Source organism: Camelus dromedarius, chromosome 15 (genome assembly GCF_036321535.1).
Source record: "Camelus dromedarius isolate mCamDro1 chromosome 15, mCamDro1.pat, whole genome shotgun sequence".
NCBI classification, from domain to species: domain Eukaryota; kingdom Metazoa; phylum Chordata; class Mammalia; order Artiodactyla; family Camelidae; genus Camelus; species Camelus dromedarius.
In genome coordinates, this window is record NC_087450.1 from 63117136 (window position 1) to 63142426 (window position 25291).

The following is a 25291-nucleotide window of genomic DNA, read 5'->3' on the forward strand; positions in this document are numbered from 1 at the left end:
TGACGTGACTGCTTCTGAGAAGTTGTGAAGCGCCCCCTTCACAGACTGCACTGTCCGGTAGGAGCCCGATGTGACCCACGTATATAATGTAAACTTTCCAGCAGCTTCAATAAAAGTTGGAAAGAAACAGGTTAATTTTACTAAGACTGTAACTGTATATAAACACAGTTCTGTTTCAATGTAATGATCAGTGTGCAGGTTTATCAATGACGTATGTAAATTAGATTTTTCGTACCAGGTGGCTGAGACCTGGTGTGCGAGTCCCACGGCCCCAGGCCCCCAGCAGGCTGGCCGCCCCAGGCTGCTCGGGGCTGGTGTGCGGGGCTGCTGCCTTGGCACCTCCCTCCGTTGCACCGACCAGGGGACAGTTGGTCCAGAGCCTCTCCTGCTGCCCACTTGGGTCTGATCTCATGGTGCCAAGTCCTCCCTCCCTGTTGGTCTGCTTTCTGGTTCCCCCGTGGCCCCCTGTGGCCTGGGGCTTATGGACAAGGGGGTGGAGCCCGGGGCTGCATGTTTTCAAGCTGCGGTCTTGACTCTGAACTTGAAACTCGGTTCTTGAGTAAATAGTGTTCTGGGTGACACTTCCTCCCGGCTCCCACTGAGACGCGTGGCCCAGGCCATCTCGGGGCTTCTGGGTGACACGTCCTCCTGGCTCCCACTGAGACATGTGGCCCAGGCCGTCTCGGGGCTTCTGGGTGACACGTCCTCACGGCCCCCACTGAGGCGCGTGGCCCAGGCCGTCTCGGGGGCTTCCCCTCATGTTGGGTCTTCTGTGCAAACCCTGTGAAAGCTCAGTGTCCAGCGAGGTAAGAGAACACAGGTCGTCTGGTTTACACTGAAGTCTTGGCTGGCCAGAGTTCCCTCTACATTCAGACTCCAGAATCTGCGTCCCCCAGAGGTCCTCCCCATGTGTCCTCCCCTCCCAGACCCTCCCCGGGGGCGGGAGGGTGGAATCCGCTCTGTTCTGCACACGAATGTGAGCAGCTGTTTACTAGAAAACCAGGCTGTGCGTGCAGGGGAGGAGCACGCTGCTGGGCCGCAGGGTCATCAGAGAGAGCGAGCCAGGGTGAGGGTCTGTGCTGCCCACGATGGTGGCGGGGGACCCGAGAACCTGAGCCGAAGCAGGGAGGGAGATGCCGGGGCGCTGCGCCTCACTGCTGACCCCCGCGCCAGACGCTGGTCATTTTAGTGACTCAAACGCTCCCTGAGCTGCCTCTTACCGTGCCGTTAAGTAGAACCCTTTCCGGAAGTCAGTTACAGTATTAAACTAGCTCAAAATAATCGGATTCCTGAGAAGATCGTGACACTAAAAACTCAGCAAGCATCACAAGAGAGCTGTCCACCCGCTCGGGCCCAGGGCCAGGGTGGCCCCAGGGCCCCGTGGGGGTCCCCGGCGCTGTCGCGACAGGGCATCGATGACCCGATACAGGCGGAGGTCTCCTCCCGCAGCCCCGGAGGCTGCAAGTCCAAAGCCAGGAGTCGGTGGGGCTGGGGCTGGTCCCGCTGCTCCCCGAGGGCGATCTGTGCCCACTCCCAGCTCTGCAGGGTCTTGGCGGTCCTCACGTGGAGCCCCCGTGTGCCTTCCTCCCAGTCTCCCCTCTTACAGGGACTCCAGCTGTGCTGGACCAGGGCCACCCAATGACCTCACTCTCCCGTGGTCACCTCTGTAAGGACTCTGTCTCCAAGTATGGTCCCGTCTGAGGCCCTGGGGGTCGGGCTGCAACATGTGAACTTGAGGGGGGTCGCAGTTCAACCCATAATAATTCCTGTTGGACTGTGACAGGAGGGGTTACGCCTGTGAGCGTGGAATTTAACTTCTCTACGACTCCTTGGTAAAGAAAGCGGTCTTGTCTAATTCTCAGTGACTTTCAGAACTGTTAAACTGCTGGATTTTAGTTCAGGCCGGAGCGGGCGGGCGTGGGCATCTCTGTGGACCACCTGCCCCTGCTCGCGGCCCCGGGGCCGGCGCGCCTCCCCTGCCGGGCCAGCGTGTGGCTCGCGCTCTGGGCTCTCGGGGCGCCCCCTCTGCCCCGGCGAGGCTGAGGTGCACACACTGAGTAGCTCGGCTCTGCCAGTTTGCCAGCCGAGTGAGCTTTGTGGCTTTGAGCCCTTCAGCCTGAAGTTGCTCGCTGAGAACATCACAGGTGGTTGCTAGCCAGCCAGTTCCCGCCCAGAAGCCACGGGGCGAACGCCGCTGCGTCTCCACGCTGGCCCCGCGGCGGTCTCCCAGAGTCCCTGCAGCCCCCGGCGGTGCTCGCTGGCGTCATGCTGAAAGCCTGGAGCGCCCTGCGGCCGGGACGCGGGATCCGCGCTGCCTCTGGGTACCTGTTGCTCAGACCAGCTTCTGCCCTGTGAGGGGCCAGCTGTCGCCCTGACGAGTGTCCTGTGTTTCTTGCCTCCTCCTGCGGGCGGTTCACCCAGGAGTGAGCTGCGAGGCTGTGTGTCTCAGCCGCTCCACCAGCGTTTGGGGACGGGGTAGTTCACAGGGACGCAGGGCTGGGGTCGGCAGCAGATTCTCTCTGTAAACGTGTTTCTTGTTTCTTCACAGGGATCTTCGCTTTAACAGAATCAGAGAGATCCAGCCGGGGGCGTTCAGGGGGCTGAGAAACTTGAACACACTGTAAGTCTCCCCGTTGTCCTGGGCACCAGTAGGAAACAGGTGCAGAAACCATCACGTTATCGCATCCCTGTCCGTTCCCCTCCCCCTCCCGCGTGTCCTGGACGCTGCGGCCACCCCACTGCCCCCGACGGGCAGGCGTGGCTGGCGAGGCGGAGGTGGAGCCTGACAGAGGGTCATGCACTCGAAACCCTGGATTCAGGGGCCCTTGTGGGGTTCGTCCCTCTGTCTTGTGTGATGCCCAAGAGCCTGTCTGTCCTCTGTGGGTGTGTCCTGTCCCAGGCCTGTGCCGGTTCACATCTGCCCACGCAGCGTGGACCCCTGGGGGGTTGGGGTACCGTCCGGCTGTGCCCCAGTGTCTAGCCCGCAAGGATAGAGCAGTGCTGGGTGGTTCTGCAGCCGACTCCAGGCTGCCGTGGGCTGTGCCGAGCCAGGTGGGAGGCAGTGCTTGGGTTCTGCCCAGGAGGTGACCTTGGCGCAGGGGGTGTGTGGGCCATGGAGGTCGGGAACTGTCACCACTGCCCTGTGGGCCTGGAGGGAGGGCGTGTGGCTCAGGACCCCGGCTCCCTCCCTGTGAATCAGGCTGCTCATCGGCAGAGACCCACTTCAGGGACACCCCTGGCCTCCCAGCGGGCGGGAGTGGGGACTGTGAGACACAGCAGGGTGGGGAGGGAGGGCTTCCTTCTCTGCTGTGTCCAGAGCTGAGGCAGGGTGGGCGGATGCGGACACCGGTTCCTGGAGAAAACTGGCCGGAGGGAGGGTGAGACCCCCAATGTGCTGTCGGCTGAGTGGGCCTGCGCTCGGCGGATGCTGGTATTATGGCCCGTGGCCTGAGCATCCCGTGGCCTCCTCCACGGCGACCGGTGTGAGTTTCTAACAGGAGCTCAGGACTGTTGCTGTTCTCCTCTTCTTACTGGAGCTTCCTTTCCGCAGGCTTCTCAACAACAACCAGATCAAGAGTGTGCCCAGCGGGTCGTTTGAAGACCTGGAGAACCTAAAATACCTGTAAGTGAGGACCTGGGTTTGGGCCGTTTGATCTCTGAGCTGAATGTCGCGCTGTTTGTGGTTTACGGTAAATAACATTCACGTGAAGAAGGGGTTCTGTTTTCAGAGGGCGAGTGAAGTTTGGGCTGGGGTTTCTCAAGGGAGCTGTCCTCAGCACGAAGCGTTACCTTCTGTGATGTTCAGTTTCTCCACTTCTTGAGGTGCAAGGGGGGAATTTGTGCTCAGCTGCCGACGGGAACAGCTGGCTCGCGCTTGCTGCTCAGCTCCGAGCTGCTGTCCAGCTGCGGGCGGGATGTAAGGTGCAGGTACAAGTCCCTCTGCAATGCCAGGCGCTCCTGCTAACGTCCCCCATCTTCCTCCACGCGATTTCACCGCTTATTTTTCTGTAGTTCAGCGTTGTTTTACTTTCCAAATTGACTTGAATTAATAAGCTTATTAGCATTTAAAACATCTGCTTGTTGAAGTCAGTTTTGCAGTTGGAAGATGAACTCGCCTGGCTTGATTCCTTCACAGGCACTTATTTTAAAGCTGGGAACTTTTAAGGAAACGCTCTGAGTGTGTGGCTGGTTCTGCACAGATTAGAAGTACGTGCCATGTGCTTTGAGCAAATTACTTCAGTAGCACCGTTTTAATGAGGGGTTTATCTCAGTGATTCTGGGGAGGTGTGTGAGCCTGGACGTCTTGAAGTCACTTGAGCTTTGATGAGACAGTGGTTCTGAACCGGAGGCGGCACTGACTCTGCAGGAGAAGATGTTTCCCCCCGTGAAGGGTCTGCAGGTGCCGTGTCTGGACACGTTTGTCCGTCACACTCAGTGCAGTGTGTTAGGGTTTACTTAGTAATGTTCACACCATCCCGTTTTGCTTATTTTTCTTTTTTTAATTTTATTTATTCATTTTTTTAAGAGCAAGGAAAAGTTTAATGGTCCTGCTGCTGCAGACAAGAGCCGCTCACAGATGAGGCGCCTGCGCCTTGTCGCTTATTTTTAAAACAAGGGATGGGCCTTCTGTGTTTTCTTGGGTTTTTATTTACTTACGTGTTTATGTTTTGCTTTGTTCTTTTTTTTTTTTTTAATTTTAAGTGCTATGCAAGCTCCAGAAGAAAGTGTTTATTTCCTAGAAGGCAGATTCAGAAATTACCCAATAGGCAGTATTTGAGGCGTGTGTATGTTTAGACTTTCAAGCATTCTTTTGTCACTTTGTATTTTGCTTTTGATTTGAATTACTTAAGAGCACCTTATTGTTTACTCTGCGAATATATTTAACGTTAAGTAATTGGGATGTTTCATTTTTCACTGAAGACAGTTTTTTAAAATAATATTTTTCAGCCTGGTCTGTTGACCGGCTTGCTCTCAAGACGTCCGCGCTCCCACCTTTTTCCCCTCCTCCCGCCCAAACCTGGCCGAGAGGCCCACTGGCGGCAGGCCTCGCAGGTCCCTGGGCTGAGCAGTGGTCAGCAGTAACCGGACGAGACGGACCGTGACGAGAAGAGACACCGAGGACAGGGACGCAGCTGTGGTGGGAGGGTCCCGGGACCCCCTCCTCCGGCTGCCGTGGTTCCCGGCCCCCTCCGGTCCCCAGGCCTCACGGGGAGGGTGCGCCCCGACAGGCGCTGGTTTGGGAGACCGTGCAGCGTATTCTCAGAGGCTTAGGGAGCGCACTGATGATTCCAGCCTTGCGTATTTACCAGTGCCAAGGTGTGTTTCTAGAAGCTGAGTGTCCGTATCCTCCCAGTGACTTCCACTAAGAAGTGAACCTCCTCCTTAACTAGTATTTCCTAACAGTGATGTTAGCCCTTGAGGTGGTGAGGACTCCTGTTCAAAGGGCCAACTCTGATGAAGCAGAGACTTACTTCCAGTTTATTAGAAGGTGATGGATACTCAGTTGTTCTCACGAAGACAGACTGCTCTGGTGTCTCTGTCAACGTGCACGGGTTAGTTCACGTATCCTTACGAGGACTCCTTTGCTCTGATTTTTTCGAAGTGCATGCAAGGTGGTGTCCACGGGCACAGAAACCTCCTGGGCTCAGGCTCACCTCCTACAGGGGTGCCCCCGGGGTGGTGACTCCCCTGAACGGGGGCTGCCCGTGGGGTGCACTCGAGAGCTTTCTGTGTACCTGCTGAACTTGAGCCGTCCCGTGAGGCCCTGCTGCTCTCCCATTTCACACACGAGGAGACCGAGGCAGAGAAACGTTGATTCTTACTCGAGACCATGTGGCTGGTGAGGAGCGTTGCAGGGACCCCTCCCCGCAGTCTGAGGAAGTGATGCTGGGCCAGGCCTCTGTCAGAGGCCCCCAGCCTCAGTCTGGGGGAAGGTTCTGGCTGGTTTGTGTTACGGCTTGTGGTTCTCCGTGAAGCAGCCTCAGTGGATTTGCACGGAGAGAAGGGGAGGCACTTGGGAGGACGGCCGCTCTGAGAGCGCAGCAGGTCGTTAGACGGGCCGCAGCGCACACTAGGGCCTCAGACGCAGGGACGCACGCCCTGGCACTGCAGTGGTGGAGAGACGCCCAGGGCGGGCATCTCTGGGTCCGAGCGCAGGATTCATCCTACTTCCAGCAGCCTTCTTGGGAGGTCGGCCGCTGCAGGGCCGTGTGATGAGGTCCAGGACCCAGCGCTCGTGCTTTTGTGGTTCTGGTGGAATCGTGGTACTTTGGAGTGGAAGTCCTCGCCTGTGGTAGGTTCCTTCAGGAGCTGGCCAGCGCTTTCTGTAAAGGACGGGGCAGGACCTACCTGAGATTTTGAGGACCAAACATCTGAGCACAAAACTCACTAAACGAGTGGCCGTGGCCGTGTGCCGACAAAGCTGTGTTACGGACACTGAAGCCTGAATTTTATGTGCCACTGAATACTGTGCTTCTCATGAAATTTTTAACCATTAAAAAATGTAAGAGCCATTCATAGCCTGTAGGCCGTGTGGAGACAGGCAGTGGGCCAGCTGCGGGGTTCTTCTGATCAGCCCTGGCTGTGTCTGTTTCAGAAGAACCAGATTCCGGCGGGTCAGTCTCTGTAACGCCTGCCCCTCAGAGGAGTCCTGGGTGTTCTGAAACCGTGTGGGTATCAGGCACAGAACCCTACATTCAGTGCGTTTCACGTGTTTGTCAGAAATGACTTTATTTCCCTCAGGCTCTGAAGCAAGTGCCTTGTCAGCCACTCGCAAGCTGAACTCCGAGACTGTGACTTTCCGGAAGACGTAGCGGTGGTCTGGCCGTCTCCGGGAGGCTTTCCTTTTGGGGGGGGGGGCGCCTTGGCGGGAGGACCTGTGCTTCCCATGTGAGCGTCCTCTGTAGCCCAGAGCGGCCCTGGCTTGAAGGCTGTCTCCACGTGCCCACTTGACGCCACTTCCCGCCCGACGCCCGGCCTAGGGTGCGCGTGCTAACCCTCCCCGTGTTTCTTGTTTCAGCTATCTGTACAAGAATGAGATCCAGGCAATTGACAGGCAAGCGTTTAAGGGACTTGCCTCCCTAGAGCAACTGTAAGTGCCCCCCGCTCTGCAGCTCCTTGGACTTCGCCTGCCCTTGCCTCTTGTGGGGAGACGGGCTCAGCCTGCTGTTTGCACGATGCATGTCTGTGCCAAGGGGGACGTAGGGGCGTGCATGCACGTGGAAGAGCAGCAGTCAGCTAGCGATCCCGCGGTCCGCCCGATCCATCCATCCCGTGTCCGTCCACGCTTGCTGGTTCCCACCGCGCACCATGCCCTGCGCCCGGCATCCGTGGTACAGGGGGCAGCGAGCCCGAGGGACCCTGGGGCCCTGGTGTTCCCCGTTTAACGGAGACAGGCTTGCTAGCAGATCTGAGCCGGTAGCGGTCTTCTGGGGAGAAGCGTGGGGCCGCGGGGCGAGGGGCTGTTTTCATTGCGCAGGATTTCCTGTTTATGAGTCTGCACGCACGGTTTACTTCTTCATTCGTGACGTCACTGTTTTGGAGAAAATAAACGTTTTCCACGCGTTTCTAGTTAGTGTTCGCCAGATGCTGTTTCTCTGGGTGCGTGTTAAGTCAGCATGTCCGTCTGAAGTAGAATGCCTGGTCAGAGGAGCTTTTTGGACTTGCTTGCATGTCGCTCACCTTCCAGGCGATGGGCGGGAGCGCGTCCCCGGAGCGCCCCGTGTCAGGCGGCCTTACCCCCGTGAATGCGGCAGCTGGTGATGCGTTCTCAGGGTTCGTTGCTTGGCCGGGCACAGAGGCCTCTCCCGAGGCCTGCAGGCGGAGCTGGGGAGGCCTCACCTGATCCAGGTGCTTCCGAAGCACACGCAGGGCTCGTGTTTCTAAATACTGTCCCTTTATTCGACCGAGAGCCGCTTTCCTGAGCCTGCTGTGCCCGGCGTGGAGCAGATTTGGGAAGCAGTTGTCTGTGAGGGTCGTGCCCTCTGCTTCAGGGAGAAGGATGTGGGGGTCCAGGTCCTCGCAGAGACACGTGGCAGCCTCTGCAGAGCACCTGGGTGGCAGGGGGAGGCGCCAGGCAGCACGTCCGCGTCCCGCAAGTCCCAGTGGAGCAGGGGCTGTGGCTGGACGCGCCGACCGGACTGCAGCTCCGTGGGGCCCGTCAGGCCTTGTAGGGGGAGGGGGTTCTTTTTTAGGAGAAAAGAGGCGAAGTCTGGAGAAACAGGAGGCAAAAGGAACAGCATTGTCGGAGCCCTGAGCGGTTTGGGGGGCAGCTGGGTCAGGGGCTCCCAGCCCAAGACCTGGGGCTGGAGGGAGGGAGGGGGCCTCTGCTGCCCAGACATGGGGGTGAAGGGATGAGGGGCCCGTCCCCCCCCCCCCGCCAGGGGCACCGGGAGGGAGCAGGGGAGCGTTTCCTTAGGCCGGCGGGTGGATGCTGCCCCCGCCGTGTGTGGAGCACTGCGGGTCCCACCACCTCCGTCCCCCCTCCAGACTCAGCGCCAGAGGCAGGTGCTCCCAGCCAGAGGGGAGGCTGGCGGGAGGAGGGGGGCTGTGATCTGGGCCCCCGAGTCTGCCCAGCATCTCTGCCGTCCTGGGCGTTAAAGACACGCAGAGGCGTTTGCACATGCTTACTGATTATTTGTGCTAAGTCTACTCCCGTGGGGTCTCCCTAACCGGCAGGGGCGGGAGACTGGACAGGGTGGAGAGGCTCGTGGAGAAGGAACTTGGTGGTGGCCTGCAGCCTAGGCCGGCCGGCTGCCCTGAGTGCATCCGCAGCTCTGACTTCTGACCCAGAGACACTGACAGGCTCGGGGCTTCCAGGCACCGTGCAGAGCTGCCCCGTCCAGCAGCCTGGAGGGAGCCTCACCTGGGCTCCCTGGAAGGCAGCAGGCAGGGGGCAGGGACAGTAGACTGGGTTGGGGGCCCCTTTCCTGCCTTTGGCCTGGTTTTCTCTCTGCTGTCGGGAGGGGTAGCTGCACCCCTGGGCGTCCTCAAGGCCGCGCTCACATCTGGTCAGCCTCTTCCTAGCCGCCTGCCCTGTTGGCTGTTGGCACGTCGATTTTTAAACAGCCACTCAGAATTGGGGCTGGCGTGACCTCCCTTCATCTGCGCTCTTCCTCAACCCGCCCAGCTGGCCCGCAGCCCCCTGAACATGGCTGAACGTGTCTCCACATGCAGCGTGTCTGTGTCTGGCATGGGGGCGAGTCCCCAGGGGCTGGTCCCCAGTGGCCGTTGGGGATGTGCGTCCTGGGTGGTCGCTAATGAAGGTGTCCGCTTTAGTCCTCCTCTCAGGACCCCACTCAGGCAGAGAGGGCGGGGGACACAGGCCCGTCCCCACCGGGCTCGGGGAGGGGAGGGTGGGAAGCCCTGTGGCCACGTCATTAAGGGCACGCAGACTCACTGGCTGGTTCTCCCAGCGAGCTGGCCCAGGGGACCAGGGGCGGACAGGACAGGGCAAGTGCAGTCGAAGCCAGGCGACCTTGAAGTCACAGCAGTTTCGGAGTTAGCCAGGGGCTCTGGGGACAGCGAGGGGCTCTGGGGACGGCGCGGGCAGAGAGAGGGCGCGCTTGCTGGGTTGGCAGGCCTCAGCTCCTGGTGCTCGGGTCCCCGCGCGCCTTGAAGGGGCAGGTGTGTGCTTGAGGGGGCGGCGAGGCTGTGGACGGAGGGACTCGTGCAAAAGCCCCTGGTGGAAGGTGACTTGTGTGTTTTTCTCAGGGAAAAACTCACAGATTTTCAAAGTGAGAAAAGCGATATTTACGAAAATTAGAAGAAATCGCTTTTAGCAGAGATGGTCAGTTACGGAAAGTGAGGAGTTGTGCCCAGGGCGGAGGTGCAGGCTCCGGGCGGGCATGTGAGCAGGGGGCGTCTGAGGACACGCGCGGCTTCAGGGCCGGTGCAGCTCTCCTCCTGTCGTTCCGGGGGTGGCTGTCTCCGTGGGTGACAGGCACCCCGTGTCAGCTGGAGGTGTAGGTCAGGCGCTCCTGAATGTGAAAGTAAGTTAGAAGATGTGAGTGAAGGCGTCCGCATCCTGAACGCGTGCTGTCGTGGAGGCCCTGCTGACTTTTCCTGGGAAGGTCTGCCTGTGCGGGAAGTGAGCGGCCCTGGCTCCTCCCCTCTGGGTGGGAAGGAGGCCGGTCGGAGCGCGTGGCCTTTAGTTACCTGCCCAGCGGACCCATGGTCTGCGCTCCGTCTCCCCACTTGCTGACTTCACCCGTTGTCCGCATGGCGCAGGGCACCCGGGGAGTTCCCTGTTGACCTGCAGATCTGAAATGACTTAGAGAAGAAATGTGGTCAGCAGAAAGTCCGTAGACCTGTAGAAGGAAATTGAAATCATTGTAAATTGTTTCTTTTCCATCTTTTCAAAACCTTTTCCAGGTACCTGCACTTTAATCAGATAGAGACTTTGGACCCAGAGTCATTTCAACACCTGCCAAAGCTGGAGCGGCTGTAAGTTGCGTTTCCTTCCCGACCTTCCCTCTCCACCTGCAGCGCCTGGGGCCCCGGCTCTGCGTTTGCGGGGATAGCGTGAAGGTCGATCCTGCTCGCACACCCAGAGACATCTCGGTAGAAAATTCACAAGCGGGACTTGCACGTCCTCTTTATTGGGGAACACTGATAAAATAGGGGAAAATGTAGTTACGTTCTGCACTGAGTAACGTCCTCAGATTCATTTGTGTGAAACATGCGTCACTGAGACGGTTTTAAAAGCTGGTCCGGTTAACTGCTTGGGCTCTCTTCCACACTTTTAAGGAGTACTTTAAAGAGTTGTTTTGGTTTATTACAGGTTTTTACACAACAACCGAATTACACATTTGGTTCCGGGAACATTTAATCACTTGGAATCTATGAAAAGATTGTAAGTATAATGACCTTTTATGTTGTCTTCAGCAAAGACTGACTCCTCCAGGCTGTGCGCTTACCTGACCTTTCTACTGGGTATCTTGAAGAATTTATTGCAGACTGAATATTCGTTAGGAAGGGAGTATGTACGAGGCAGAGGGGGTTAAACCACCAGAACGCAGAATGGAAACCCGGGGGACTCAGAACGCACAGCAGACCAGTGCTCTCGTGGCAAGCAAGGCTTTTTTTAAAATCAGTTTGTTTTGTTTCATTGCAGGGGAGGTAGCTAGTTTTAGTTAGTTAGTTAGTTAGTCTCTAACGGAGGTACCAGGGATTGAACCCAGGAACTCATGCATGCTGAGCAGGCTCTCTGCCACTGAGCTGTACCCTCCCCCTTAAATCGATTTTATATTCTTCAGATTAATCTTTAATTCCATGTTGCCTCTTTTACTGGTGGAAATAAAGTCAGTCTGCAAGGAATCTGTAAACTATATCCTGTACCTTTGCCTTAGGCGTGCACATAGCTGAATTCTCCTTGTTTCTAGGTCTCTCAAAATACTTTACCTCTACGCTGAGTATTTCCTTATCGTAGGACTAAGGCTCCCTGATACTGAGGGAGAAGGCCACCTGACATCCTTTTTGTGTTCTTCCTCGAGGTCTTGAAGGCCATTGTTTGTCAGTTAGGTATTACTGAGTGTGGACAATGAAGAAGCTTAAGAGACAGAGGCTCTCATCAGCAAGCCGCAGCCCACAGCGGCCTTCTATTTATTGTTTTTTGCATTAGCGAAGTAAGACACAGGCTTCCATCACAATTTATGATTGCTTTTTGTTCTTCAGGATAAAGAAATCCCCAGCCAAACTGAAAACTGCGTTCTGGGTAGCAGATAAGATGATTGCTGCCCATTTGATAGTTGAGAGCGAGTGGTTAAAAATTGCCAGCAGCGCCCGAGATGTTCAGGGCAGCGGGGGTTACCTGAGTCTGCAAGACACTGAGAAAGTTTTCTTCTGGTTCTCGCCTCCTTTGGCCAGCCCCTCAGCCCCGGGGTCTCGGTGCTGTGCGCTGGCTGCCCCCGGCCTCCACTCAGTCTGTGAGACTCGGGTTTCTCCGCCTCATTGAGCCGCCCCTCGCCCCCCGCCCCAGCGGCAGGGCAGGGGGACTTCCTTCCCCACCCGCTTGGCCTGGGCAGGGCTGGCCACTGGCACGCACCTGGGCTCGCCTCTCCTCCTCTGTCTCAGGGCCCACCCTGAGCACAGAGGTCCTGTTCCTTAACGATTTATGATTGTCAGAGAGGCCATCAGGCCAGGGGAGCCAGGCGGGTGCTGGGTCCCCCACAGATTCGCTCGTCAGAGAGATGGCCATCCAGGCTGGGGGCCAGTTCTGCCTGCCACCCGCTCCGAGCCAGCGTCCCAGGGTAACGCAGGTGGGAGGTGTGCATCACAGGCCTCGATCTCCCGGGCGCTCTGGCCTGGGGTGTGAACTCGGCTCTGATCAGACGGCCCTGCCTCCACCTCCCAGGTGTGATGTGAGCGGTCACGCCCCTTTGCCAGCACGTGCCTGTCAGTCAGCCGTGTTCCTGGTCCTCCTGTTACAGAGGCTTTGCTGCAGGAACAGCCTCCTTCCCAGGGGTGGAGGGACACCCACATGGCACCTGTGGGAACAGGGGTGTCCAGACTCACCGGGCGCTTCCCCAGGCGCTTCCGGGGTCACGCAGTCTGTGCACGCCGTGCCCTGTGGGCCGACCCTGCCTTCGGGAATGTTTAAGGCCTAAGTGGGATACTGCTGGTGACCCAGCGCCCGCCCTGAGGAGGGCTCAGGGCCAGTTTGCTGGCTTCAGATAGGGCTCCTGTCCCGTGTCTTTCAGGAAGCCTTCCTGACTCGTCCAGCTCGTGTTTGTCCATCTTTTGAACCTAAAACAGACAGTTTGATTCCTCCTTTTGGCATCTTTTATTTGTGTCACTTGGGTTTCCCCACTTCTGGGCTCCCCCTCTGCCCAGGGAGGCCCCCGGTCGGCAGGAGGGGTCTGAGCTGGTCACCACTCGTCCGTGGTCTCACCGGCCGCTGCCTCCTTCTCAGGCGCCTGGACTCCAACGCGCTGCACTGTGACTGCGAGATCCTGTGGCTGGCGGACCTGCTGAAAACCTACGCCAGGTCGGGGAACGCGCAGGCCGCAGCCACCTGCGAGTATCCACGACGCATCCAGGGGCGGTCGGTGGCAACCATCACCCCGGAAGAGCTGGACTGTGGTGAGCGAGCGCAGCGCAGGTTCCGGGAGGTAGTGCGGACCGTGCTGAGTCTGGGGGCTTTGTGATGACGGCCGCGCAGTAACAGCGATGCCGACCATGCTTTGTGCCCCAAGACGTCAGGTGGTGAGGGCACCGAACACACGTGCACACACGCACATGCACGCACGTGCACACACACTCATTTGCTCGTGTGGGTGGATGAGTACGTTGAGACCTGGAAGGGTCAGTTCTCTGAGTTTCCTAGTTAGTGAGTGACCAGTCTGCGTGGCCGTGGGGACATGGAGAGGACAGCTGCCCAGCAGGCCAGAGGTCAGGAGGGCAGCCTCTCTGCAGCCAGTGACTGGGTGGCCTTAGAGGCCGGAGCAGGGACCCCGGAACTGAGTGAGGGGCTTGGGGGTAGGGGAGCCCTCTGGCCGGCCTGACTCCCGCAGCCTGCTGCCCTCAGGCGGCTTCTGCTGAGAAGTACCGTTGTGAGTCCTTTCCTTCCCTGGACACCGTGGCCCTGGCGTGTCCTGCTCTGGGAGGCGTGCACCCACTCAGGGCGGGTGGTCGCCAGGGCTCTGGGCGGGTGGGCTCAGGTGTGAGAAAAGCTGTGTGATTCGGCTTTAAACCATCTTCTCCGTGGAGAACTGCACCGTCCTCGTGGGAATGCTTTTGGGTTGAACGGACGCGATTTTCTCTTGAACTAAAGAGATTTGCCCTGGGTTCTCGTTCACGTGACGGTTTAAGACCAAAAAGGCCTGGTTTCCTTTCTGGCGCAGAAAGACCCCGGATCACGTCAGAGCCCCAGGACGCAGATGTCACCTTGGGGAACACCGTGTTCTTCACCTGCAGAGCCGAGGGCAACCCTAAGCCCGAGATCATCTGGCTCAGGAACAAGTAAGTGGTTCAGGGCGGGAGGCCGCCGGGCGCCACCCCGACAACCCTCGTCCTCCATGAAGAGCACCAAGGAGGAGGCGTCTTTCCTGCTTTGAAAAAGCCACTGGGCTGGGGCGGCACTTCTGCTGCCTCACGGCCTCTGTGAGGTGCTCGGCCTGAGGCCCCCACGGGCTGGGTCCTGGCCGCGTGGCGGTCAGCACGTCGCGCCCCTGCCGGGCTGCGGAGCGGGAGGAAAACTGCCCCCCTGGCCCACTGTCTCTGGCGGCGGCTGTGGGGGCTGGTCCCTGGGGCTTCTCACCTGGAGGGTGGGCCCGTCCTGACAAGATGGCGTCTTCCCCATGGGGACGGTGTCTTCAAGGAGCACGTGCACTTTGCTCCTGGGCATCTGGTTTACCTCCTGAGACAACGGTCTCCCTTCCGTCCACAGTCATTTTGGTGGGGGGGGTCGGCTGGGGATGGGGTCAGACTCCTCCGGTCGTCTGAGTGGGAAGACAGTCCTGCTGGCCGCACACTTTGAACTGAGTCCTGGAGAAGCCTCAGCCTGAGACCACGTAATCACCGCCCCCTGTTTATTTGCTTGGGAACTGGCACCACTCACTCGCTAGCAGGGCCCTCCCTGTGGGTTCAGGGTTTCCACACGGCCCCAGCCGTGCTCAGTCTCGGTGGAGCGAGGAGATGGGAGCCTGAGGCCCGCTGAGCCACCGCCCCTCCGGGCCTGGGCCAGGCTCCCAGCAGAGGTGTGGCCCGGCTCCCGGGTCCGGCAGTGTTTGCAGAGAAGACAGGCAGGTGGACAGCGGGCCTGGCGGGGGGGTCTGCCGAGACGCGGTCCTGCTCGCGGGGACGTGGGGCTGGCCCTGGGCCTGGATTTGCTGTCATGACCAGGGTGACGTCAGGCTGGGGCCAGGGCTGGGTACAGAAAACTGGAGATGCTGTCCTCAGTCTTAGGAGCTCGGGCTCTGGGACAGCTCTGAGGGGTGAGACCCACAGTCCAGAGCGGACGCTGGTGGGATTCCTTCAGGACGTGTGCACTCACAAGGCAGAGAAGCGTGAATTCTGCTCAGGCCCTTCCCACCTGCATTTATGACGAACACACTGACACTTTAAGCATCAGATTGCAGAGCCCATCACTGCAGTCAGACCCAGAGCCCAGGCCCGACGTCTGGTGCGGGGCTGTGTCCGCCTCCCCTGCCGGCATCCCCACCTCCGTGGCCTCACAGTGTCTATGGGAGACCCGTCGGCGAGTCTCACCCACGGGGCCTGAGACGACGGTTGCTTCCATCTGGACATCCCTGGGCAGGGGTCACCGGGCTGGCACAGGAGAGGAGCAGGAGGAAGGTGGCTGGGGAGCCCACAGCGTCTCGCACGCCAGGGTCTTTCCCTGCAGCACCTGGGACTCTGAGCCTCGTCCTCGGAAAGCTCTGGGACAGCGGCTGATTTGTTCTGTCGGCGTTTGTAATCTGCTTTCAGTAATTGAAGTGTTTCTACCTCATTATCTTTAATGAGTTTACCAGAAACAAGGGAAAGGATTTCCTGTGAATTTTTCCCATTACGCCCTTTTTTCCGTTTGGAATGAGGACCACCTTAAAACATTTATAGATTGAACGTGTACATGATAAGAGTAAAAATATGAGTTAACTACAGATGTAAATACCTGGACACTTTTCCCAAAAATGCTGGCTGATTCGGGCTGTTTGGAAGGAAAGCTTCCGGGAAAGTGAGGTCCGCACACCCCGCATCTCCAGGTACCTTGTGCCTCCAGGCTGGGGTCCCGGCGCCTAGACCGGACCTCCCGCCGGGGGCTGGGGTGTCCCCACCGGCTTCTGCCTTCACAGTAACGAGCTGAGCATGAAGACGGATTCCCGCCTGAACCTGCTGGGCGACGGGACCCTGATGATCCAGAACACGCGGGAGACAGACCAGGGCGTCTACCAGTGCATGGCGAAGAACGTGGCCGGGGAGGCGAAGACGCAGGAGGTGACCCTCAGGTACTTCGGCTCTCCAGGTGCGTAGAGTGTTCACCAGCCAGCTGCTCGGGGGTCCTCCCGGGACCATCCTTGCCCTGCCCACCCCCTCGGTCCCCGCTTCCACTGGTGAGAGGCAAAGGAACACCACGGGCTCCCCCCGACGCCCCTGCCGCAGGGCCGGCGGAGTCGTCCGCGACTTTCGGCCATTGCTCTGGCTCACGGTCAGCCCCCACTCCAGGACGGTCTGTCAGAGTGGACAGTGGAGGCCGGCCATGCTGTGCACAGTCCAGGCAGAGTCTCTCTCACACCTGGAGAGACGTGTGCCCCGGCCCTGGCACCTCCCACTCGCTGGCCTGAAGGGACCTGTCACTTGTTGCTCTTTGGCAATGGAGACTTTTTCGTGCTCAGGGCTTTGGTTATTTTAAAAGAAGGCAAAAATTTAGAATTTTATGCAAAATTCCCACATCTAAAATATTGGCACCTGGTCTGAAAAGACTTCGAGCCAAAGGAAACACAGCTGCAGCCTCGCACTGGCCTGAGTCCTGCCAGGTTACAAACCCCACCCTTGTCAAAGTGTTGACTCTGTGGGCTTTGGTCAGAAGAGGAGCAGGGCCTTGGAGAACGGTCCAGTGGGGAGGGCCACGCGCCCCGCGGTGCCAGAAGCAGCCCAGCGACTCTGGCCCCTCGTGGGTCAGTGGCGTCGTCCTCCTGTTGGAGGGCCGGGCTCTGTGTCCCTTGAGCTTTGCAGTTCTGGGCGTTACAGCCCCCTCGACGGCAGTGGAAGGTTTGTGCATTTCTGCGTTTAGGTTTTTAGTACAAGATCTTTGTGTCGCTTGATACAGCTCAGCCTGCACACAGTCTGTGCGTACTGGCAAGTGAGCATTCCTGGCTGTCAGATTTCAGCTCAGAGAAGACCACGGGTCTTACATCACAGCCGAGGCAAAGCCCTTTAATCCCAGTGTCCCCGAGGGGAGCAAGGCGTCCAGCATCTTTGTAAAGTGACATTGCTGTGAACCTGCCACAGACAAGACACAGCTCCTGGTCCCAGCGGAGCTCTGCTTTGTTTGCAAGGAACAAGGAAACCCACAGAACACTGTCCAGAGTGTGCAGCGTGGAGGTGTGTGTCACAGGACATAGGGGACAGGAGAGCGTGAAGAGTGCATTTCCTTAGCAGAGCTGCTGTGTTAGCAGGTTAAATGGTTCCTAAACAGGAATATCAAAGTCTTACAGCCTGAGAGTTCCAAATCTGACGCCTTTTGATCTTTTTGTTTCTCTCTCAGGAACAAGAGGCTTCTTTAGTGTGCTAGGCGAGCATGTTGCAATTCTCCCTGAAAATGCACCAGGAGGGTCTCCCAGGCCCTGAAGGGAGGGTCACTTCAGAGCGAGGGACAGCCCCTCAGCCTGGACCAGGGGCTGCCAAACCTGGCCCACTGCCTGTTTTTCGAAGACCTTTGAACTAAGAATGTGTTTTACACTTTTACGTGATGGAAAAGTTTAAGAGTGGTATTTTAGGATACATGGTAATTATATGAAGTTCAAATTTCAGTGTCTGTTAAGTAAGTTTTATTGGACCATGATCACACTCAAAGATTTACAACCTTAAAGCCCAAAATAAATGCTCTGTGGCCCTTTACGGGAAAAGTTTGCCATCCCCGTGATTCCTATAATGATCACAGACTCAGTGTAGGTCTCCGTGAGTCACAGAGGGCTAGATGCACTTTATCTATTCTGAAGCCGTGTTATTTGGGGCCTATAAGTTTGCAATTCTTGCCTTCCTGGCAGATTAAACTTTTGATCATTGACACTTCCACCTCTATTAGTGCTTTCTGCCTTCAGAGTAATTTGGTTTAATACAGAGGCAACCAGCTTGCTTTTGATTAATGTTTGTCAGATGTACCTTTTCCACCATTTTGCTCTGAACCTTTCTATATTAATAGATTTGGGATGTTATAAATAGCATAGACCTAGATTTTTAAAAACAATCAATCAGACTGACTTTTAAAATAAGCCCATTTATATTTATTATAGTCAGCAATATATTTAGATTTATAAATTTTCCCTCTTATTTTGGACTAATTATCCAACCTTTTCTGTGTTTTTTGCCTTATTTTGAAACACTTCTTTTCGCCTTTTATTTTCTACTTCTAGTTTGGAAGTTAGAGACCCTATTTCTTTTTTTTAAGCGGTTGTCCTAGGGAATTTCAAGAGCATTCTTACATCATCGAAGTCTGCAGTTACTGTCTCTACATTTGTCTCAAGCACAGTCACTTACCTTAGTTTATAGGCTGAGTTCTGTTTTTTAACATATAAAAGAACATTATTTTGTGCTGATGTTCCTCTGTCTGTGCCTATGTGCTGTCACTTCCAGGTCTCCTCATTTCTTCCTGCGTCTCAGGTCTTCTCCTGGGGTCACCTCCCTTCTGCCTGACGTGGGGTGAATAGACAGCAGACCTACATGAGGATGCACTTTGGCTGATAAAGCTTAATATGACGTTTATTTTTCCTTCTGCCCAGCCCAGTCCCCGGGGTGGGGTGGGGGGGAAGCACTGACTTTCTCTCCAGCTCGTTCTCATGCTGATGGCGGATGCGCTGGGGGCGGACCGTCCTGGAGTTTTCTGTCTGACTCATCTTGGAAAGCCCTCACTTTTCCGTCTCCTGAGGCTTTTAGACACCACGTTTACAATCGCAGGGCCCGGGGTGCCTTCAAGACGGGCTTTGACTTTGGTGTTCTTGTCCCTGTGGGCAGCTCTCCAGTCTCTAGCTTGCCTTTCTCACAGGTGCTGATGTTAAATGTCATTCCTGCATTTTCTGCGATCTCCTGTTACTTCGGCATGTGACGAATGGGGCTTAAGCATTAACAAATAGGCAAAGATGTAAAGACGTCTCTTTCCTGACTCCTCGCCTCGTCCACGGAATTCCCACTCCATCCCACCTCCTCAAATTACTCATCTTTCTGGAAAATACTGTCAGTGCCTGCAAGGGAAGAGGCAGCTCATGTCAGCCCTCGAGGGGCTTTCTTACCCTTTTCTTTTTAATGATCGGCTGCACAGTGTCATTACCCAGGTGACACACCTGTTCAGCTACTTCCCTTTGCAGTACGTTAAGTCTTTTCCAGATCTTTTGCTGTCATAGGTCCGAACCCCTTTATATGAAACCCCTTGGGCCAGATGTTGTTTGACATTCAGAAATTTGGGGATTTTTTTTAGAAGTGCACACAGAGCATAATCTGTTTACTGACTTGTGCTGTCACAGAACCTTGGGTGATACCCAGTAATCAGTACATAAACTACAGCAAACTGTATGGACACTCATGGCAAGTGGGTAAGTGAAGATGGGTAGTCGTACGCTAGGGACGTCAAGGTACCGAACAAAGAAGTTATGAAAAAATACTTTATTTTTGGAGCTTCTTGAGTTGGAAAATTGTGGATAAGGATATCAGCCTGAGTTAAAAATGCAGTAATAAAAAAAGCCCCTCTTTTGTACTTATATTGTTGTACAATCTTGTAAAATTATGCGTAGGGTAAATTCCTAGTAGAGTAATTTCTGAGTAAAAGGGTGAATGAATTTTTAGTTTAATTTATGTGTCCCCATTACTGTCCAGGTGGACCGTGGCACTTTGTGCTGCCGATGTGTGATGCATGAAAGTTCCGTTTTTGTACAAACTCAACTCACAAGCCCAATAATAAGTGTATGGGTTTTTTTTCCCTCTGGATTTAGAGTTGAAAAATATTTTTCAGTATAATATTAATTTGCATTTTTTTCTATAGGGAAATTTGTTATTTCTATATGTTCTAAATACCCTTCAAAAACAATGTTTTATAACCAGTGACAGCTAGCTGCAAGGTTTATTATAAAACTGACAGAATGCACGCAGAATAAACAGAAGTGTGACTTCTCCACAGAGCTCAGTCCACTTTTAAAGAAGAAACCGGCTCTGGCCGGTCAGTCAGAGCCGCTGATGGTCAGTTGACCCCAGGCAGTGGCCCATATTTACTGTGTTATTCTGCAATTTATTTTTCACGTTTCTTTAAAAAGGAAAGCAGACAAAGTGTGCAACTGAATTGCATTTGTGTTACTTACGTTAGAGGTCCCTGGGTAGGGACGCAGCATGAAAACAGAAAAACCTAAGCAGAAGCCGTTTGCTAACCCGGAGGGTGTTAACTGAGAATCTGTGTTTCCTTGTGACAGCCCGCCCCACTTTTGTAATCCAGCCCCAGAACACAGAGGTGTTGGTCGGGGAGAGCGTCACCCTGGAGTGCAGCGCCACGGGCCACCCTCCGCCGCGGATCACCTGGACGAGGGGCGACCGGACGCCCGTGCCCGCGGACCCCCGGGTGAGCGTCACCCCATCTGGCGGCCTCTACATCCAGAAGGTGGAGCAGGAGGACAGCGGGGAATACACCTGCTTCGCGTCCAACACGGTGGACAGCATCCACGCCACCGCCTTCATCATCGTCCAGGGTGAGGAGCCGGCCACGCGGAGACCCTCCCTCCCCGCGCGCCTGCCGCACACCCCGGGCGCCCCAGCAGCCCCCCCAGGGCTCCATCCTGGTCCCCCTCCTGGGACCCCTTGATCTTGTCCATCACATCTGACCTTCTCTGCGCAACTCGGCTTTAAATTTAGTTTCCAAATGGAGGCTTGAGGAGGTCGGGGGGGGTTGTTTTTGGCTGTGTTCCCAACGTGAATGCGGGTGTGCACACGGCCTTCGTGTGTGTAAGAATTAGTCAGTCTTGCACTCCTCGTGGAGTTTCCCGAGGATCGGTTTTTGGACATTGGGTGCTGAGAGTACGTGTGGTTTTAAGACTTACTTATGCTGTGTATTGCCAAGTTTCTTGACTTTATAATGAGTTTGTTAGTTTTTAAATAAATTGTGGAGCGGGTCATCGGTTGGGAAGCGCTAAGACAACACAGAAGTGCAAGAAGCAGAGCAATCCGTTCTGTCCCTCCGCCTCTCGCCCCACCAGCTTCTTCTGCCTCCACCGGCAGCCACGCCACTCACAACCTGTCCTTACTTCACCCTCCGGCTCCTCCTTTGCACGTGACGATCATGTCCTTTGGTTTTGGCCTTTTTTGGCTGTGGTTGTAGCTCTTATCAAAATGGAGTTGTACTGGCTGTGTTATTCTGCAATTTATTTTTCACCTAATAATCATAAAGTAATGCTGTCACTATTCACTAGGTGACATTTCTAACCATTTGCAAATACTAAGTTCGGCTGAGGAGTCGGATGAATCCCTTTAAGTCAGGCCCTTCTGCAAACCGACGTAGGTGGCTGTCCGTGTTCGCTGCACTGTGGCCCTGGCGTTGCAGGGCAGGCCTCCTGCAGGGTCTCTGTGTGCGGCCGAGAAGCACCCCGCGTTCCCTCTTCTCCTGCCTCACCCTTCCTGCTCGGACACTTCGCCCCCATCGGGGACCTGGGGGACCATCCTCTTCCTCGCTGAGAGCAGTGTGCCTCCTGCCAGCTAAGGAGGGTAGCATTTTCACCCAAAGCTGTTGTCTAAACACCCCCTTCCCAATATCTTTCCTCCCGGAAGCTCTTCCTCAGTTCACCGTGACGCCTCAGGACCGAGCTGTCACCGAGGGTCAGACAGTTGACTTCCACTGTGAGGCCAAGGGCTACCCTCAGCCAGTCATCGCCTGGACGAAAGGAGGTGAGACAGTGACCAGAACAGCCCCCGCCCCCCTCCCTCAGGATGCAGACCCCGAGGCCAGGCTGTCGATGGCTGAACCTGATGGGACCCTCCCTGTCCCATCCCGGCGCCACCACCCGCGGGACACTGAGGGTCTGTCCTTCCTGAGGGGTCAGGGTGCCAGGCCCGTCTCCTCCCAAGTCGTCTGTCCTGCCTTCAGGGTGCACTTCCTAGAACCCTGAATGAGATTTAATCACGTGCAGGAGAGAAACTTCTGGACTGGTAGCAGAATATATAAATATATATATATAGATAAAATATATATTTATATTTTTTTTCTCCCTTAACTTTCACTCTCACTTGAATTCTCAGCGTTTTCTTGCTGTTTCTCCAGGAGGTGCTGTGACTTGATCACATTAATTCCCTGGGTGTGGCCCCCGCCCCTTTTCTCCAGCTGCCAAACCGCTGGGCTCATAATTTGATGAAGGTTCAGACCGTGTTCCCTGGGGACTGACAGTAGCCTGGCCAGGGAAGCTGGGGAGAGGCCGATGCTGATGCTCGTGGACCCTCAGGGTCTGTCCCAGAACGGAACGGCGACTCCAGCCCCAGACCAGAGGGCAGCCCTGTCCCTTCCTCCACCGAGGGGCCCTTCCAGGAACCCTCACAGCCCTCTAGACGAGCTCCAAACTCCAGGAACTCCCTGTTTTCAGAGGAGAGGTCATCCTTGCTGGGGGTGCCACTTGTCTGTAAATAGTGCCCCCTCCAGCCCTCTGCCCCTCTCCGCCCAGTGTGGGACCAGCCTGTCCCAGGTCCCCTGAGCGTGTGCTGACGCTGCCTGAGCCCCCTGCCATCCGGGCTCCTGCCTCATTAGCACTCACCCCCTTCACGGAGCGTCCAGGGACAGGACCCTGAGCTCCTTACCCCTGAGCTGCCCCAGACAGAGCTCTGCCCGACACCATGATCCTGTCCCCCGTGTCACTGACTGCACCCCCGCCCACAGGGAGCCAGCTGTCGGTGGACCGGCGGCACCTGGTTCTGTCCTCGGGAACGCTCAGGATCTCGGGCGTTGCCCTGCACGACCAGGGCCAGTACGAGTGCCAGGCCGTCAACATCATCGGCTCCCAGAGGGTCACGGCGCACCTGACGGTCCAGCCCCGAGGTAGGCGGGGGTCCTGCAGGTGGTGCAGAGTGGGTAGGGGGGCGGCTTCCTGCTCCTTCACTCCTGCAGCCTCAGCTTCAGCAGGGGAGGCTGGCGGGGGCCCTCAGTGCCCTGACTGAGGCGGGGCCCGCGCTCTCTGGGAGCCTGGGGACAAAGCACGAGTCCTCTGGGCTCTCCAGGCGACACTGGGGACAGGACCATGGTGCCAGCTGTGTGCCTTGCCTTCCAGTCACCCCCGTGTTCACCAGCATCCCCAGTGACATGACGGTGGAGGTGGGCAGCAGCGTGCAGCTCCCGTGCAGCTCCCAGGGGGAGCCCAAGCCCGCCATCACCTGGAACAAGGTAACGGCCGCGGGCGTGCGGCTGGTGGGTCAGCTGCGCCCCGGCTGCTTCCCCAGACCTCCTGTAGCGGAAGAGCATCCGAGTTGTCAGCAGGAGGGAAACGATTCTGTGGTGTCCTTACTCATAAAAGGAAAACGAAACAAACCCAGAACATTCTCCTTTCCACGTCTTTCTTGGCGACAAAAGCAAAGAAAACCCTCTTATTAAATCCTCGGCCCTGTAATCACCAGAGAAGATTTTTTGTTTCATGTCTCTGTGTTGTTTTTATGAAGCCCAGTGGAGAAACGGGTAAGCGTTTAATCACAGACAAGAGCTTTGACGTGAAACGTCCAGGAGCACAGAGGTTCCCGGGAAGGAAGCCGTCGGCCTGGCCTCTCTGGCCTCCTCTCTCGGGCTGGGGCGTCGTCTGCCTCACCGTCTGTGTCCCAGGCGTCCTGGCCTCTCCCCCACGGGCGCCCCAGCTTTCTGCCTTCCTCGTCCCATGTGTGTGCCTTTTGTGCCCCCTCCCCGGGGAAGACCCTATAAAATCCCACAGAGCAGGGTCAGTGTCTTAATGTTTTCTGGGTGCAAACATGTAAGAATCCTTTCTGGCGTTGGGTGGGTCTGAGCCCAGCCGCTGCGAGTGTCCATCGTGAGGTCCTGATAAACGGGGCCCCACTCCCGGGCCAGTGCCTTTGCCCCTTAATCTCATCTCCACTCTGACTGCCTTTTATTTTGCTCCAGGATGGGGTTCAGGTGACGGAAAGTGGGAAGTTTCACATCAGCCCCGAGGGATTCCTGACCATCCACGACATGGGGCCTGCGGACTCTGGCCGCTACGAGTGTGTGGCCCGGAACGCGATCGGGCAGGCCTCTGTCAGCGTGGTGCTGAGCGTGAACGGTGAGACCGGGCCCAGGCCGCCCGCGGGGTGCGGGCTGCGGGCTGCGGCTGCAGAGTAGTGTGTGGGCCCCCGGGGCCAGCGGGTTAGGAGTTCGGGGTTGTCCTAGAACTGCGGGGAGGGTGGGGGGGCGGGGCTGCGGGGAGGGTGGAGGGGCGGAGCTGCCCTGCGTCCACTGCTCTGGGCTCTGCAGCCACTGTGCTCCGGCACTGGGAGCAGCTGTCTTCGACCTGCGTTTCATGGTTGGTTTAGCGGTCATCCAGAGCCCTTTAGATCCACAACAGGCAGTCGACAGTCACCATTTTGCAGAACCACAGATGCGGTTACTGTGATGAAGGAGGCTCGGCCCTTCACCCTGCTTTCTCTCTGCTCTGGGTGTGTGTGGCCTTGTGCAGTCCTGGGTGTGCTTAGTCCTCAGTATAAACACCCCAATCACCACGGACCCCTCCCTTCCCTGGGTCTGGTCGGTGCCTTAGAGCCAAGCAGATGCCAGCTGTCCACCAGGCCTGCATCGCTCAGCCAGAGCGTCCAGCCGGGCCCGCCGTCTGGTCTGTCCATGGTCACCTCCGCCTTCCTAGAACAGAAATCCCTGACGCCGCCCTGAGTGTTCCAGGGCCGTCGGCCTCGCAGAGCCTCCTGCCCCGCCCCCAGCCTGCATTCCGTCTCCGGCCCTCTGTGCCCCACGGTCAGGCGTGCCCCTCGGCGCAGAAAGCTGGCCCCCAGGGGGAGCCCCACACCCACACCCCAGCTCTTGCCCGCTCCAGGGATGCCGGAGCACCGACACTCTGCCTTCTCCACTTGAACACACCCAATCTGCCTTCTCCTCAGGCAGCAAGCGCCCAGACAGGATGCTGTGCAACTAGTTTATACGCCGACCCCCACCCCCGTGTGGGCACCTTGACCTGTGGGCACCCGCAGGCGACAACAGTAAAGGAAAAATGAAGCCCTTCGAGGCTTTTTTTTTAAGAAAAAATTTTGAGTGACCTAATTTTCCCATTATATTAGAGTGTGAAGTGAATACAACTTAAATCAGTGAATCCTTTGACTTAAAAACAGTGTGTTTTTTCCAATTAATATTTATTTTTATACTTGAAAATAACATTAAACATGTGTCAGTTATATAGGGAATTTAAATATAATTTCCCACCCATAACCCTGCTCCCAAGAAAGAACCACCTGAACATTTGAGTGAATTTCCTTCACCTTTTTTTGAAAGGTGCATAGAGAAGTGTTTCTGAATTATTATTCTGTGCTTGGAGAAAAACAAATTCAATTTAAATTGTTGGTAGTAATGAAATACTAGGGTGATAAAATTATGTAAGATTGTCTTCATTGGTCTAACACTTGGCATAAAAATATT

General features: G+C 56.3%; 1 protein-coding gene across 4 annotated transcripts in view; it reads left to right on the plus strand.

Moving 5' to 3' along the window:
* The window catches only part of PXDN (peroxidasin), a 60009-nt gene that overhangs the window by 19921 nt on the left and 14797 nt on the right, over nucleotides 1-25291 (plus strand). For 3 of the 4 annotated variants that reach the window (XR_010384322.1, XM_064494771.1, XM_064494772.1), the window contains exons 2-14: nucleotides 2549-2620; nucleotides 3551-3622; nucleotides 7019-7090; nucleotides 10372-10443; nucleotides 10781-10852; nucleotides 12911-13080; nucleotides 13842-13959; nucleotides 15792-15961; nucleotides 20112-20384; nucleotides 21457-21573; nucleotides 22553-22711; nucleotides 22941-23053; nucleotides 23777-23933. Coding sequence is in view for 3 of the 4 variants with exons in the window: in XM_064494771.1 (XP_064350841.1) it covers nucleotides 2549-2620; nucleotides 3551-3622; nucleotides 7019-7090; nucleotides 10372-10443; nucleotides 10781-10852; nucleotides 12911-13080; nucleotides 13842-13959; nucleotides 15792-15961; nucleotides 20112-20384; nucleotides 21457-21573; nucleotides 22553-22711; nucleotides 22941-23053; nucleotides 23777-23933 (1637 nt within the window). In the remaining variant the exon portion in view is untranslated. The remainder of the gene's footprint in view (nucleotides 1-2548; nucleotides 2621-3550; nucleotides 3623-7018; nucleotides 7091-10371; nucleotides 10444-10780; nucleotides 10853-12910; nucleotides 13081-13841; nucleotides 13960-15791; nucleotides 15962-20111; nucleotides 20385-21456; nucleotides 21574-22552; nucleotides 22712-22940; nucleotides 23054-23776; nucleotides 23934-25291) is intronic. The other variant, XM_064494770.1, reaches the window with a different exon arrangement.